Genomic DNA, 16193 nt, shown 5'->3' on the forward strand with positions numbered 1-16193 from the left:
CTACTGTCTACTGTGTTTTTATGCATAATTGTGTGACTTTGAAAAAGTGAAACATTCTGATGACATGAAAACAAAAATCATGCATGTTTTGTTTTCTTAGGATAACTGCATGCCTCATGTATGTTACAATAAATCTGTATTGTAAGAATGACATTAGTGTGATAAGCGGAGACGTATATTGTTTTAACAATTAAAAGGTCATGTGATCTGATCCGGACCACAGTAATAAACAGCAATGTGTACTTTACATATTGACATAGACATGAGAAAATAAGACAAGAAAAGAACAATAAAAATATAAACTTGTAATGTAGTAATTATATTTAATGATACACAAGTACATCCAAAATCTGGCTTATAAGAGCATTTATTGCCAAAACTGGCGTTAACTTTTATGAATAGGGATCAGAAATTGGTCTTAATGTTGATACAATCACAAACAATGACAAGAGAGAGGTCCTGCAGCTGAGGTTGACATATGAACAAATAGAATCACATTAATGTTGTTCTTGCCATCTGACAATTCAAACTTATTTGTAAAGCCTATGTTCATTCACAGTAGTAGACGGAAATCTTTTTTAAAAGGAGGCAGACATGTTATATTTTGTTGTGACCACTGGTCAGTCAAATTAATTTCATTAGTGTTTCTTATACAAACCACAGAGAACAAATCTTCTCAATGCAACAGAAAACTTTTCATCCCTGAGGCCGTAAATGAGAGGACTCAAACACCTCGGAGAAAGAATGAATATGATGTAGTTAAAGTACCTGACATTAATGTAGAGCATCAGGTTAATCTGAAGCACAGCAGCTTCAATGAAAGGACACCACAGCTGGAAAAGACAGAGGAGCAGCTGAAAGCCATGAAGAACCACAGTTCTGAAGCCTTTCCATGTTGACTTCCTGTTCTGTCCTGATGCAGCTCTGGCCACCTTCATTATTTTAAAGTATGAGAACATGATTACGATACACATGTTCAGGAAGTACAACTGACTTATTGCAGACCTAAGATGACTCTGCCAGGTGTGGAGCATGAACTTCTCCACAGAGCACACACCGCTCTGGGTGTAGTAGCTGTGGCTCGCAAAAGCAAAGAAGATGGAGAGAAAAACCACACAGGGCAGAGCGCTGATGCCATGAATGATGATGATGCAGTGCAGAGCGTTGCGTGTGGAGCAAAGCTCTCCATGTCGTAGTGGCATGCAAATGGCCACGAAGCGCTCCAGCGTCATCGCTGTCAGAGTCACCGGAGTGACAAAAGTGTATAAAGACACAGCCACATACACGGCAAGACACAATGATATATGTATGCTGAAATTAAAGTAAGCTAAAATGAGCATAACGTCACTGAAGATTAAAATCACACAATCAGACATGAGAGTCAGTGCAAAGAAGATGTAGCGCATGGATGTGTAGAAGAAATCCTTCATGAAAAAGACTGTGATCAGCAAAAAGTTGACGCAAAGGAAAAACGATATGAAAACCTGAACTAAAATCATCCTGCCATCGTTTACACGCACTGAAGAGTCATTGGCTGCCATTTACTGTTGTTATTTAGCTCCAACAAAATATTTCAAGAGCTCAATAAATGTCAGTTTGAATCAACAGGTTAAAACTGATTATAAAAACATGCACATCATTTTAGTTTCTCATGTGTAAATACAATTAATCCAAAGAGACTCAGTTTACCAAACCGTTCCTGAAAAGTGGTTCACAGTCAGTGTTTCCTGCTGAGCTCTGTGCAGCACAGTGAGCAACAACTGTGTGTGAAGACTTTATAACAGTAACTGCAACACATCACAAGTTTATTCACCAGTGTTGTCATCAACGACAAACCTCACAGGTGATGGTAACTATAACTATAGTTGTATGTGCATTCAAAAGTTTAGAGAAGGTTAACTTACATTCACCTGTAAAGGTTATAGCACATTTTAGGTGCATTCTGAAATTGAATCCAAAAGCCAACATCCCTAACTGTTTGCGAGTAGTGTATATTAATCAATTAATCAATCAATTTTATTTTGTTTACAATAAAATGATGCTCAATTTATTCACATCAAAGGTGAGTTCACATCTTCACCATGGACTGACTTGCTAAGACATAAACATTGCAAGTGTCATTTCTAAAAGATAAGTGTTATGTTATGCCAAGAATATGCCCATAATGATAATTTCAACTCTGAAAGGAGGCAGCACCTTGTGTAATTTAAAACCCCTGTGCTAAAACTATATATAATATATATAATCTTCCCCTGTTGTCTTTTGTCTCTGAATAGTCCTATTTTGGAAAGAATGGACCTGCAGGAAAATGTTATTCCCTTGCAGGCCAAAAAAAGGGATAACTTTAAAAGGGATAACTTTAAGCTGTGTTGACCTAACCGTGTTGTGAGGGTCTGTTGGTAACATCTGGCGGAGTTCCCTGTCAGAGAGAGTTTCAACTCCTACCTACGGCAGAACTTCGACCAAATCCCAAGGGAGACGGGACGAGACATTGAGTCCGAATGGGCCATGTTTCGTGTCTCCATTGTTGAAGCGGCTGACTGGAGCTGTGGCCGTAAGGTGGTTGGTGCCTGTCGTGGCAGCAACCCCACAAACCCGTTGATGGGTACTGGCAGGCCAAGCGCGAGGCAGCTTCAGCGGTCACTAAGGAAAAAACTCGGACATGGGAGGAGTTTGGTGAGGCCATGGAGAACGGCTTCGAGGAGATTCTGGTCAGTGATCCGGCGACTCAGGAGGGGTAAGCCATGCACCATCAACACTGTATACAGTGGGGATGGGGTGCTGCTGACCTCGACTCGGGACATTGTGGGTCGGTGGCGGGAATACTTGGAAGATCTCCTCAATTGCACTGACACGCCTTCCAACGAGGAAGCAGAGCCTGGGGAATCAGGGGTGGGCTGTCCTATCTCTGGGGCTGAGGTTGCCGAGGTGGTTAAAATTTCCTCTGTGGCAGGGCCCTGGCGGGAGGATGAGAAGAGGACAACTATCCGTGTCGCAGTGGCATGCAAATGGCCACGAAGCGTTCCAGTCTCCATCGCTGTCAGAGTCATCGGAGTGACCAAATCGTAAAAAGACACAGTCAAATACACAGCAAGACACAATGACAAAGGTATGGGGAATTCAAAGTATGTTAAAATGAGCAGAACATCACTCAGGCAAGAACGTTAGCATGATTTTAGCAACATTTTCAGTACACCTTAAAAAAATTGGCTGAACACATTTTGTAAAATTTAAACAATAACTCCATAAAGACGTCACATGCGTCTGCAATTTGGAACAGAATAGTAAAAAACAAAAATGTGAGAAAATACAAATGAGTGTGCAGCATAGCAATTTTCTCTGATTATTTACGTCAGTATAGTGTGGTCTGTGACGTGGCCAACAACTGATACTTGGACTGACTTCTCTCCAAGCATTCTTGTCCGCTCACCGGTGACTGTTGTGATGCGAAGCTTGGTGGGCTCTAAAACCCTGCAACTCTGGGCCACTGGTTCCAGGTAGGATACCAGGTCTAATCAAAGAAATGGTGGGCCCTGTGTCAATTAGGGCTCTACACCAGGTGCCATCGATGTTGCACTTCACAAACAGCCCATGAGCGTGGCCCAGGCGCCCAAGTCGTGGTTGTGACATGGTTGGGGGAAAAGGTGCCGTGGTGGGTGACAGTTCCCCAGTTGTGCCACCCCACTCTAGTTTAATGGTGGTTGGGGCCCTGAGTCGCTCGGTGACGGTGCTATGTGCCTTGGTTCTCCACACCTGTAACACCCCTCCAAGCATTTCCGGTTGGCCATCCTGCCTCTGGCTGTGGTGAAAATACTGTCATAATCCACACTCACTCACTCATCTCTGCAAGTTCCTGTGTTTTTCCCTGCTGCTCCGGGTCTTTGCTCTATCTCTGCAGGGGGCGTGGCTGACCTACTTCTCCTGATGACGCTGTTGATCACCGCACCTGCACATCTCCACCCAGCTGCTCCTGATGTCCAATCAGGAGCGCTACTTAAGCGGGAACCAGTGGTGACTCCAACGTCAGAATGTAGTTTCGCTACCGCCGGTAAAGATCGTTTTCTACTTGCCTCTAGAAACTTTTGACTTCCAAGGAACTCACCTCGTTTCCTCTCCAGGTCACCACGTCTCCTGCCTGCGGCAAAGACACGGAAGCTCCACGATCGCCACACTCCTGGGTTCGTCTCCGACTTCCGCCTTCTGCCTGCTTCCCTCCTTGTCGCCACCTCGTCATTCTCCACCTGTGATTCTTCACGGATCCTCCTGCTTCCAGCGACTCCTAGCTGCTCGTCTTCACGCCGCCGCTTCCTCGTTCATCCGGTGGCAGACGTCTCGATTACTCACCTCCTTGACAACCAGAGTGAGTCCGTTCCTTTTGAGAACGCTTCGACGAACTTTAAACTGCCACAGAGGAACGGCGTTTACTTCTTCATCCTGCTGCAGACTGATGCACATACACACATACACATACCTACCTGTTGTTGTATATACTTACCCTCTCGCTTTAATAAAGTCCTTTAAACTGTTCCTCGTGGCTCTGTCTGCACTCGGGTCCTCCATTTCCTAGTCATCGGTTTCTCCATAAAGAGAAACCGTAACAAATACACCGGTGACTTGACAGGTTGTTTGCTCCTCATCACTCTTCTCCACAACTATACGGGAAACTGACTGCGCATGCGAAAACAGTCACATACACGCCGATGAGACATAAAGGCAGAGGTCTGTGCCTTTGCTCTGTAATATGACGCAATGGCGAATGGCTTGTGCAGCCGTTGCCTGGCTAGAAAACAGCGCAGTTGAGTCGCTTTTATTAGACTATGAAAGTCACCAAATGTGGTCACTTTAAAACCTGTATTAAAGTAATCTGGAATTAAAAAATACAAAATTAAAAAAAGTAATCAAACCTTACGTGAACTCAACCTCAAATTGTCCATGACAGCCTAGGGTAGGCAGTGCCTGCCGAGCCTACCCTGACTGCACGTCACTGTCATTAGTGCCCATGTGCCGTTTTTCGCTGTGACCATGACTGTCATTTAATGTAGAAAAGACAGTTTTACGCTTGCGAGCCGCAGCGGGGAAAGGAAATGAAGACGAGGAATGGAGGTGAACTATGGGGAAATGTAAATTTAATGAAAGGTGGCTTGAAGATGACAAATACAATGGCTGGCTTGAAACAATGCATCGGCGTGTATGAGGCACAATGTCAATTTTGTCGCAAAAACTTCAAGCTCAGGGGCTGAGCTGCAAAGTGTTGGACTCTCATATGAACTCGATAGAAGTCGATAGAGTTGTTCCCTGCTACCAGTCATTGTACCAAGTAAATGACACTTCTTTTGCCCCAGGAATGGTCATGATTCCTCCTTTTTGGGGTTTAAATGTCATTAGTATTGGTTATAAAAATGTGCAGATACCCTGCCATCATAAATATGCTTTTGTTGTGAAGTATACATGATTCCAGATCAAAACAAGAACATTCACTTTGGAATTCTGTGAAATATCATCACGAATATCTTAACTGCGATATCATCAGGAAATGTTGCGTGATAGTAATAATTTTGAGCTCATATTGCAAAACCCACTATTAACGTGTTTTTTCCCCAACTTTTTCAGTCTAGACCGGGCCCCGCTTGAGTCTAGATGCTCATTGACCCCAAGGACATTTGAGTTTGACACGCCTGCTATATCAATAAACAAGTGGAACAAATTTGGGGGATGGTTGTTCATTAGTAAAAAAAACTGAATTAATACATTTGTATTTGGCTTTATCAACAAGGAGGCGATCATTAAATATGAATCAAAGAAACGGTCCTGCACATGGGGTTGAAATATGAACAAATATTGTTCATAAATCTGCAAGGATTGTTTTCATTGATTTAAAGAAAGTGAAATTTGGGCATTTATGTTGTTTTAACAGCATAATTTGCAAAAATGATATGCTTCTATGAAGGCAAGACAATTCAAATGTATTTGTAACTCAGAAGTTTTAAAGAAATTTTATAAATTATTTATAAATAAATTTTCTGTAGTTTTCACTGGTCAGTCACAATTCATTTGACAACTGTTTCTTATACAAACCACAAAGAACAAAGCTTCTCAGAGCAACAGAAAACTTTTCATCCCTGAGGCCGTAAATGAGAGGACTCAAACACCTCGGAGAAAGAACGAACATGATGTAATTAAAGTACCTGACATTGTTGTAGACAATCGGGTTAATCTGAAGCACAGCAGCTTCAATGAAAATACACCACAGCTGGAAAAGACAGAGGAACAGCTGAAAGCCATGAAGAACCACAGTTCTGAGGCCTTTCCATGATGACTTCCTGTTCTGTCCTGATGCAGCTCTGGCCACCTTCATTATTTTAAAGTATGAGAACATGATTACAATAAACATGATCAGGAAGTAAAACTGACTTATTGCAGACCTAAGATGACTCTGCCAGGCGTGGAAGATGAACTTCTCTCCAGAGCACATTTCGCTTTTGGTGTAAAAGCTGTGGCTCGCAGAAGCAAAGACGATGGAGACAGAAACCATCCAGGGCAGAGCGCTGACACCATGAATGATGATGATGCAGTGCAGAGCGCTGCGTGTGGAGCAAAGCTCTCCGTGTCGTAGTGGCATGCAAATGGCCACAAAGCACTCCAGCGTCATCGCTGTCAGAGTCACCGGAGTGACAAAAATGTATAAAGATGAAGTTACATACACAATAAGGCACAATGACATATGTATGCTGACGTGAAAATATGATAATATGAGCAGAAAATCACTCAGGATTAAAATCACACAATCAGACATGAGAGTCAGTGCAAAGAAGATGTAGCGCATGGATGTGTAGAAGAAATCCTTCATGAAAAAGACTGTGATCAGAGAAAAGTTGATGCAAAGGAAAAGTGATATGAGAACCTGAACTATAACGACCCTGTCATTGATCATGCGCACTGAAGAGTCATTGGCTGCCATTTAGTGTTGTTTTCAGTTAAATCCAAATGTGCATTTTTAAAGAAACACAGATACAAGTCATTTAGCACCAAGAAAAGATCAAAAATAATTCAAGAGCTCAATAAATGTCATTTTGAATCAACAGGTCAGAACTGATTATAAAAACATGCACATCATTTAAGTTTCTCATGTGTAAATACAATTAATCCAAAGAGACTCCGTTCCTGAAAAGTGGTTCACAGTCAGTGTTTCCTGCTGAGCTCTGTGCAGCACAGTGAGCAACAACTGTGTGTGAAGACTTTATAACAGTAACTGCAACACATCACATCATGTTTATTCACCAGTGTTGTCATCAACGACAAAACTCACAGGTGATGGTTACTACAGTTACTGTGTTTGTGAGTTAGAGAAACTTTTATTTTTTCCCATTACTGTTTACATCATACATTTGGATGACGAAACATTTTAAGGTTACTTTCAACAGCAGAGATTATATTTTGAACAATACAATAACAGCCCAACAGAACAGAAGTCTCTCCCTGCACCAACCTCCTCATGTAGCCAACATTCTCTTTATTCTTTCAAGTCAAAACTGTCGAACCACATAATGCTAAATTGTGAACGCATTTTACAACTCTTCTACACGTCAGCTTGTTTGTGAATCCATTCGTATCCGAGCCCTCACAGGACACTACAGTATTTTCTTTGGAAATACCTGGTATAAAAAGTTTGAAAACCAATAAACAAAACAACTGATAAATCAGTTTTGTTGTTCGGAGACAGGCTCGCGTGAGCATTTTACCGGATCCCCACAGATCCAAAGAGTGAGCGGTGGTGAATCGCTGCTCGGAAATGAGCTCACAGCGAACAGAAGAAGCCTGAGTGATGGGAACAAACACAAGTAACAGATTTCATGGTCAACTCTTGGCAAATCATGGACTGGATTAACCAAGAGCTTGTCTACACAGCAACATTAACACAGCAGTTATTTACATTACATTGCTTGTTGCTAATGCTCACATATTGCTACGGTATGCGAACGCAACACTTAAGATGTCTCCAAATTAAGGCACTGGACTCTACAGAGTGTGGATTCGTCGGCTGGATGTCGTCTAAATGCATCACAGTACAGCGACGTAGGCTGTCCCAATTCAAACGGTCTATGTCGACTCCTTCGTATGTGGCCGATGTTAGCTTGGTTGGGAAGGATAGGTCTGGTTGGTGGTATGAAAGAAACATGAATATGCATGTGAAAAGTTCATGCTACAGTGATATTCTACCATGTAAAGTAGGGCGTTTAAGTAGAAGAATGCAACTGTTATTTATTTTATCTCAAGCGAGTGCTAACAACAGTGGTGGCAATACCACAACAAAACATCTCAATATCTCAATAACTTGATCGATATTAAAGTGTAATCTTGGTCTGAGGATGGGGGCAGAGCTCGCCCCCAGCAGGCTGTTGAAGGTACTCCACACTCAGCCGGTAATGAGGAATATCCAGCCCCCTGCATTCCCTGTGAAGGCCCCAGACGGAATGCAATGAATGGGGAGGCTCCGCCAGAGCCATATTTCATTCAGAAAATCAGGCTTGGAGGACTACTGGACATGTTTGGGGACGTCTCGCTGCTCAAGATAAGGACTGCACGCACACCAGCCTGGTGCAGCACCACATTGGCACAGGCGACGCACGTCCCATCCGTCTCTGCACTTGTCGACTGTCCCTGGCCAAGCGAGCGGAGGCAGAGGAGAAACTCAAAGAGATGGCAGAGGCTGGAGTCATTGAGCCATCCACTACCCCCTGGGTGGCTCTGGTGATTTTGGTTAAAAAGAAAGATGGCGCCTGACGGTTCTGTGTAGATTGCCGCCGCCTCAACAAAGTCACTCTGAAAGACTCCTACCCACTGCCTGGGTTGGATGATGCCCTCGACTGGGTTGCAGTGTCCAGTTGGTTCAGCACACTTCGGAGTGGTTATTGGTAAGTGGAGTTGGCACCGGATACACACCCTAAGACCGCCTTCTCTATTGGCCAAGGGCTATGGCAGTTCAAGGTGATGCCCTTTGGCCTTTGCAACGCTCCGGCTACCTTTGAGCGCCTGATGGAGAGGGTCTTGGTGAACATTCCCCGGCAGCAATGTGTGGTCTACCTGGACGATCTCCTCATCCATGCAACCAACTTTGAGGCTGAGCTTGCCAACCTTGAGGTGGTTTTTGGCGCAATTTTGTCGAGCCGGATTATGTGTTACGCTTTCCCTTTAAAGGGAAAGCCGAGATCTTAAGTGTGGACCCGATCGCAGAGCAGGACAAAGTCATCTATATATATAGAAAGATATTTATTATAAGAATAATAAATGTACGTTGACAACAATAGCTGGTAGTGGTATGAGTAATAGATATATATGTATATATAACAATAACAATATAAGTATATAACAATATAGATATATGTATGGGTATATATAGATATATAAACAAATAACACACACGCGCTATGTAAGCTAACGTGACAACGGGGACAGAGACAGAAACAGAGTGAATGTCCAGCGACCGCAAGGTCAGCGTCCTCAACGGCTCTTCGTGGCGACACAGTTCGTAACTGTTCCTCCAGGGAACGGACTCACTCGTGATGACGAAGAGTGGAGTCGGGAAGCTCACGAAGATCGTAGAGGAGCGGTGAAGCGACGCTGGAGTGGAGATGACGACGGGAGTGGAGAGGAACAGGAGGAAGCGATTCAGGGGTAGAATGGAATCCGCGGGAGACTCCGTGATCCTCTCTCGGCAGGAGACGTGGTGACCTGAACAAGGACGTGAGGTAAGTACAAACGAAGTCAGGATTTCTAGCAGCTAGTACGTGAGACGTTTACCAAGCGAGCGAAAACATGGATCTGACACCAGAAAGACGCGAAGCCCCGCCTTATAAGCCCGCGTGATCGCTGATCAGGAGCAGCTGGGCTGGAGCTGCGCAGGTGGAAGTCATTCTGGTGTCATCAAGGAACTAGGTCAGCCACGCCCCCTGCAGGGTGGAGAGAGAGAGAGGAGAAACACGGAGCAGCATACAGAACAACAACAACAAAGTCTGTGGTGTGAATGTAGATCGTGACATTATGCCTTCATCCCAAGAAGTGTCACCTGTTCCAACGGGGAGACATTCTTCCTGGGACATGTGGTCAGTGCTGCAGGGGTGTCCATCGATCTGGCCAAGGTTGCAGCAGTGAGCAATTGGCCCCTACCACGCAATACCGGGGAGCTACGGAGTTTCCTGGGCCTTGCTTCATATTACCAACGTTTTGTGAAGGACTTTGCCACTATTGCCAGCCCCTTGCACTGGTTGCCATAGAAAGGACAAGTGTTTTGCTGGAGTGAGGATTGTGCCCATGCTTTCGCACAACTCCGGTTAGCACTCACCAAGGCACCGGTGTTGGCCTATCCGGTTCTCCAAATACCTTTTATAGTGGACACCGATGCCAGTAATGTGGGAGTTGGTGCCGTGTTATCCCAGGAAGGGGAGCATGGGGAGCAGGTGGTCGCCTGCTTCAGTCGCTCTCTCAGCTGACCAGAAAGGAATTACTATGTCACCCGTCGAGAGCTGCTGGCTGTGATCCTGGACCTCCGCCACTTCCATCCATATCTCTATGGGAAAAATGTCCTCTTGCGCACCGTGTCATGCATCACTTGCCTGGCTCCTCACTTTCAAAGAGCCTGAAGGACAACTTGCAAGATGGCTATAGATACTTCAGGATTATGACTTTCGACTTTATGATTCACCACCGGGCCGGGCGACTGCACACAAATGCTGATGCATTATCTAGACTCCCATGTGTGGAAGAAGACTGTCGGCAGTACCAGCTTGCGGAGGAGCGGGGTGCAGTTACTCCTTGGGTGCTGCTCTGCGAAGTCCCTCAGCAGCTGGTGGCGGGCTTCCTTTGGATGGTGGCATTGGAAGTGTTCTCACTCCATCAGGCCCCATGGACCTGGACCGTGACCGGCGACATGGAGATGCATGTCGCAGTGGCATGCAAATGGCCAGGACACTACAGTATTTTCTTTGGAAATACCTGGTATAAAAAGTTTGAAAACCAATATACAAAACAACTGATAAATCAGTTTTGTTGTTTGGAGACAGGCTCGCGTGAGCATTTTACCAGATCCCCACAGATCCAAAGAGTGAGCGGTGGTGAATCGCTGCTCTGAAATGAGCTCACACCGAGCAGAAGAAGCCTGAGTGATGGGAACAAACACAAGTAACAGATTTCATGGTCAACTCTTAGTAAATCATTGACTGGATTTATCAAGAGCTCGTCTGCACAGCAACATTAACACAGCAGTTATTTACATTACACTGCTTGTTGCTCATGCTAACATAATTATTGCTATGGTATGCGAACGCAACACCGTCTCCCAATTAAGGCACTGGACCCTACAAGGTGTGGATTCGTCGGCTGGATGTCGTCTAAATGCATCACAGTACAGCGACGTAGGCTGTCCCAATTCAAACGGTCTACATCGACTCCTTCGTATGCGGCCGAGGTTAGCTTTGTTGGGAAGGACAGGTCTAAAAGATAAGCATAATGTAATGCCTAGAATATCCCTATAATTATAATTTCAACTCTGAACGGAAACAGCACCATGCATAATTTTGTCTTTTGTTGTCTTTTGTCTCTGAAAAGTCCTATTTTGGAAAGAATGGACCTGCAGGAAAATGTTATTTCCTTGCAGACCAAAAAAAAGGGATAACCTATATATATAAACTATATATATAAAGTATGAAGTATGTATATATTACTTTGATAAGTCTGTTCACAGTGTTTTACATTATATTTGTTTTATCATGAGCATTAATAATATACTTTTTAAACATTTCATTCATTGTTGTTTTTGTTGACTTTAATGATTGAATCATCTGTTTCAGGATTGCAAGTGTCACTGCTGCCAGTCCTTATCGCCTTCATCCCTGAGGACAGACCTGTGTCAAGTTCAGCAGTGTGTGAAGAGGAGGATGAAGAAAGACCTCAGAGGAGGCAACAGAAAAGGAAGAGGGATGGGGAGGGTGAAGTGATCGACCTCCTCAGGGAAGACATGAGGCAACAGAGAGAGGCGGAGGAGAAATGGATGGAGAGATGAAAGATGTGTCCATAAAAAATATAATATAATAATAAAAATAATAATGATAATATTTTTTGATAAGAAATACACTGTTAAATAGTAGTATGTTGTATTTTAATATTTTAACATTAAAAGCTTTATATGTGTAGATATACAGTATATTCATGTGAGAGGTCAGGTGTCAGTTCATGTATTAATACACACATGTACATCCAAAACCTGGCTTATAACAGCATTTATTTTCAAAACAGGCATAACTTCAGAAGTTGGTCTTAATGTTTGTACATTCACAATATTTTCACAACAGTGATGCATAAAAAGTGATCACAAACAATTAAAAATGAAGCTGCAATATGTACAAATATTGTTCTTAAATCTGCAAGGATTATGTTTACATTGATTTAAATAAAGTGTCAGTGTCATTGGACACATATATTTGAGCATTTATGTTGTTCTTGCCATAATGACTTGATATTTAGCTGTTTCTATGAAAGCAAGACAATTCAAATGTATGTGTACAGCACATCATTCATTCACAGCAGGAACTCAGTGTGTTTAACAGAAATAAAAAGAGGCAGATGTGTTATATTCTGTAGTTTTCACTGGTCAGTCACAATTAATTTGACAAGTGTTTCTCATACAAACCACAAAGAACAAAGCTTCTCAGAGCAACAAAAAACTTTTCATCCCTGAGGCCGTAAATGAGAGGACTCAAACACCTCGCAGCGAGAATGAACACGATGTAATTAAAGTACATGAGCTTAACATAGACCACCGGGTTAATCTTAAGCACAGCAGCTTCAATGAAAGAACTCCACAGCTGGAAAAGACAGAGGAACAGCTGAAAGCCATGAAGAACCACAGTTCTGACGCCTTTCCATGATGACTTCCTGTTCTGTCCTGATGCAGCTCTGGCCACCTTCATTATTTTAAAGTACGAGAACACGACCATGATACACATGTTCAGGAAGTAAAACTGACTTATTGCAGACCTAAGATGAACCTGCCAGGCTAAGGTGATCCACATCTCCAGACTACATAAGAGCCTCTGCGTGTAGTAGCTGTGGCTCGCATTTGCAAAGATGCTGGAGAGAAGAATCACATCGGGCAGAGCGCTGATGCCATGAATGATGATGATGCAGTGCAGAGCGTTGCGTGTGGAGCACAGCTCTCCATGTCGCAGTGGCATGCAAATGGCCACGAAGCATTCCAATGTCATCGCTGTCAGAGTCACTGGAGTGACTATAGCGTAAAAAGAACCAGCCCAATGCAGGGCAAGGCACACTGACACCGGAACGGGGAATTGAAAGTACATCAAAATGAGCATAACATCACTAACGATTACGATCATACAATCAGACATGAGAGTCAGTGCAAAGAAGATGTAGCGCATGGATGTGTAGAAGAAATCCTTCATGAAAAAGACTGTGATCAGAGAAAAGTTGATGCAAAGTAAAAGTGATATGAAAAATTGAACTGCAATTAAGTCATTGTTTGCATACAGTGTAGTGTTATTGGCTGACATTTTCTGTAGTTTTCAGTTAAAGCCAAATGTGCATTTTTAAAGTAACACAGATACGAGTCATTTAGCTCCAACAAAAGATAAAAAATAATTCAAGAATTCAATAAAGGTCATTTTGAATCAACAGGTTAAAACTGATTATAAAAACATGCACATCATTTTAGTTTCTCATGTGTAAATACAATTAATCTGGAGACTCAGTTTACCAAACCGTTCTCAGTTTACCAAAACCGTTCCTGAAAAGTGGTTCACAGTCAGTGTTTCCTGCTGAGCTCTGTGCAGCACAGTGAGCAACAACTGTGTGTGAAGACTTTATAACAGTAACTGCAACACATCACAAGTTTATTCACCAGTGTTGTCATCAACGACAAACCTCACAGGTGATGGTTACTACAGTTACTGTGTTTGTGAGTAAGAGAAACATTTTTTTCCCATTACTGTTTACATCATACATTTGGATTATGAAACATTTTATAGATTATATTTTGAACAATACAATAACAGCCCAACAGGACAGAAGTCTCTCCCTGCACCAACCTCCTCATGTAGCCAACATTCTCTTTATTATTTCAAGTAAATACTGTCGAACCACATAATGCTAAATTGTGAACGCATTTTACAACTCTTCTACACGTCAGCTTGTTTGTGAATCCATTCTTATCCGAGCCCTCACACGACGCTACAATATTTTCTTTGGAAATACCTGGTATAAAAAGTTTGAAAACCAATATACAAAACAACTGATGAATCAGTTTTGTTGTTCGGAGACAGGCTCGCGTGAGCATTTTACCGGATCCCCACAGATCCAAAGAGTGAGCGGTGGTGAATCGCTGCTCGAAAATGAGCTCACAGCGAACAGAAGAAGCCTGAGTGATGGGAACAAACACAAGTAACAGATTTCATGGTCAACTCTTGGTAAATCACTGACTGGATTTATCAAGAGCTCGTCTGCACAGCAACATTAACACAGCAGTTATTTACATTACACTGCATGTTGCTCATGCTAACATATTGCTACGCTATGCGAACACAACACCGTCTCCCAATTAATGGGCTGGACCCTACAGGGTGTGGATTCGTCGGCTGGATGTCGTCTAAATGCATCACAGTACAGCGACATAGGCTGTCCCAATTCAAACAGTCTACGTCGACTCCTTCGTATGCGGCCGACGTTAGCTTGGTTGATAGGTCTGGTTGGTGGTATGAAAGAAACATGAATATCCCTGTGAAAAGTCCATGCCACAGTGATATTCTACCATGTAAAGTAGGGCATTTAAGTAGAAGAATGCAACAGTTATTTTTTTATCTCAAGTGAGTGCTAACAACAGTGGTGGCAATACCACAACAAAACATCTCAATAACTTGATACATTTTTAAAGTGTTGTCTTGGTCTCATGACAAACTTTGAACATCGTGATGAAGACGACTGTTTGAATACAAATTGTCACTGAACCAGAGAGTTGTTGGGATTTTTGCAGTTAATCACCTTGTTGGAGAACAGCATGTTAATCAATAAGTACTGAAACATTGAACAATTGGACATGTGCATTCAAAAGTTTAGAGAAGGTTAACTCAAAGGTCCCAAATTATACCCTATTAACCCAAGTTAAACTAGGCCCTGGTGCCCTAATGAACATAGATAGATAGATAGATAGATAGATAGATAGATAGATAGATAGATAGATAGATAGATAGATAGATAGATAGATAGATAGATAGATAGATACTTTATTCATCTCACAGAGAAATTCACAATGTCTGTGTCATGCTTTAGTCAAAATATCATAAGGATGAAGCACAATAACAGTTCAATAACTCTGCCAAAACAGCCTTTTTCAGAACGCTCGGTTTTGTGCCTGATCATTTACATGTGAATGAGACCCAGGTAAACACACATCCACTGCTTCCAGGGGAGTGTCGATCTAACTTACTATCCACAGCCATACTGTCGCCACTTATCACCTATTGTCATGCACCGTCGTCACAACCCCCGCTCCATATACCCCATAATAATGTCCGTTTACCCGTTTGTTTGTTTTATTTGCACAGAAAAAAAAATACATAATATTTAATGCGATACACAATAGATAAAAACAGGTGTAGGAGGAGGGATAAAGCATTTATAGCTTATACTAGGCCCTCCTCCTCTATAGTAATCAAAAATGAATTATAATCAATAAGTAATATAGCAAAATAATACACTGCGTTTCACCGTAATGCATAGAGTGACCACGATTTTGGCTTCTCGCGATCATAAAAACATTAAAATCGAAGAAAAATGATTAATGCGCCGCGTGGCGCAGCGTGTATGTAAATTCCCATGCTAGAAAAAGACCCTGAACGCACCAGTGTTACTGCGGCTCCGACTGACGTGTGTGGATCAACAACACAAGGAGAGAACGTGGAAACACGACAGAAAGGCAGCCTTTGGTTGAGAAGAAATGTAGGACAACATCTACATCTTTCTGCAGTGCTTTCAAACGCGTGCTCCTCATATCACCGATCCACACATGTCACGCGCTAACTGCAGGCACGTAACTGGTGCGTTCAAGGTGTCCCTCCAGCATAGGAATTTACACACACGATCAACAACAAAGGGCTTGTGAAGCTTGTGAACTTTTTTTCATAAATAAA

At 42.7% G+C, this 16193-nt stretch overlaps 2 protein-coding genes across 2 annotated transcripts; both read right to left on the minus strand.

Annotated features, from left to right (window-relative positions):
• Positions 1 to 638: 638 nt before the first annotated feature.
• On the minus strand, positions 639 to 6721 carry LOC310925184 (odorant receptor 131-2-like; the record flags this gene model as incomplete). Its single annotated transcript, XM_083887058.1, has 2 exons — positions 639 to 932; positions 6350 to 6721. 2 exons carry the CDS (start codon positions 6719 to 6721, stop codon positions 639 to 641), a joined length of 666 nt encoding a protein of 221 aa, XP_083743184.1.
• Positions 6722 to 12653: 5932 nt separating this feature from the next.
• LOC310925185 (odorant receptor 131-2-like) lies at positions 12654 to 13562 on the minus strand (the record flags this gene model as incomplete). The annotated part of the gene is made up of 1 exon (XM_083887059.1): positions 12654 to 13562. One exon carries the CDS (start codon positions 13560 to 13562, stop codon positions 12654 to 12656), a length of 909 nt encoding a protein of 302 aa, XP_083743185.1.
• Positions 13563 to 16193: the final 2631 nt, after the last annotated feature.

This window comes from Microchirus variegatus (genome assembly GCF_963457635.1).
Source record: "Microchirus variegatus genome assembly, chromosome: 3".
In the NCBI taxonomy this organism is placed as follows: Eukaryota; Metazoa; Chordata; class Actinopteri; order Pleuronectiformes; family Soleidae; genus Microchirus; species Microchirus variegatus.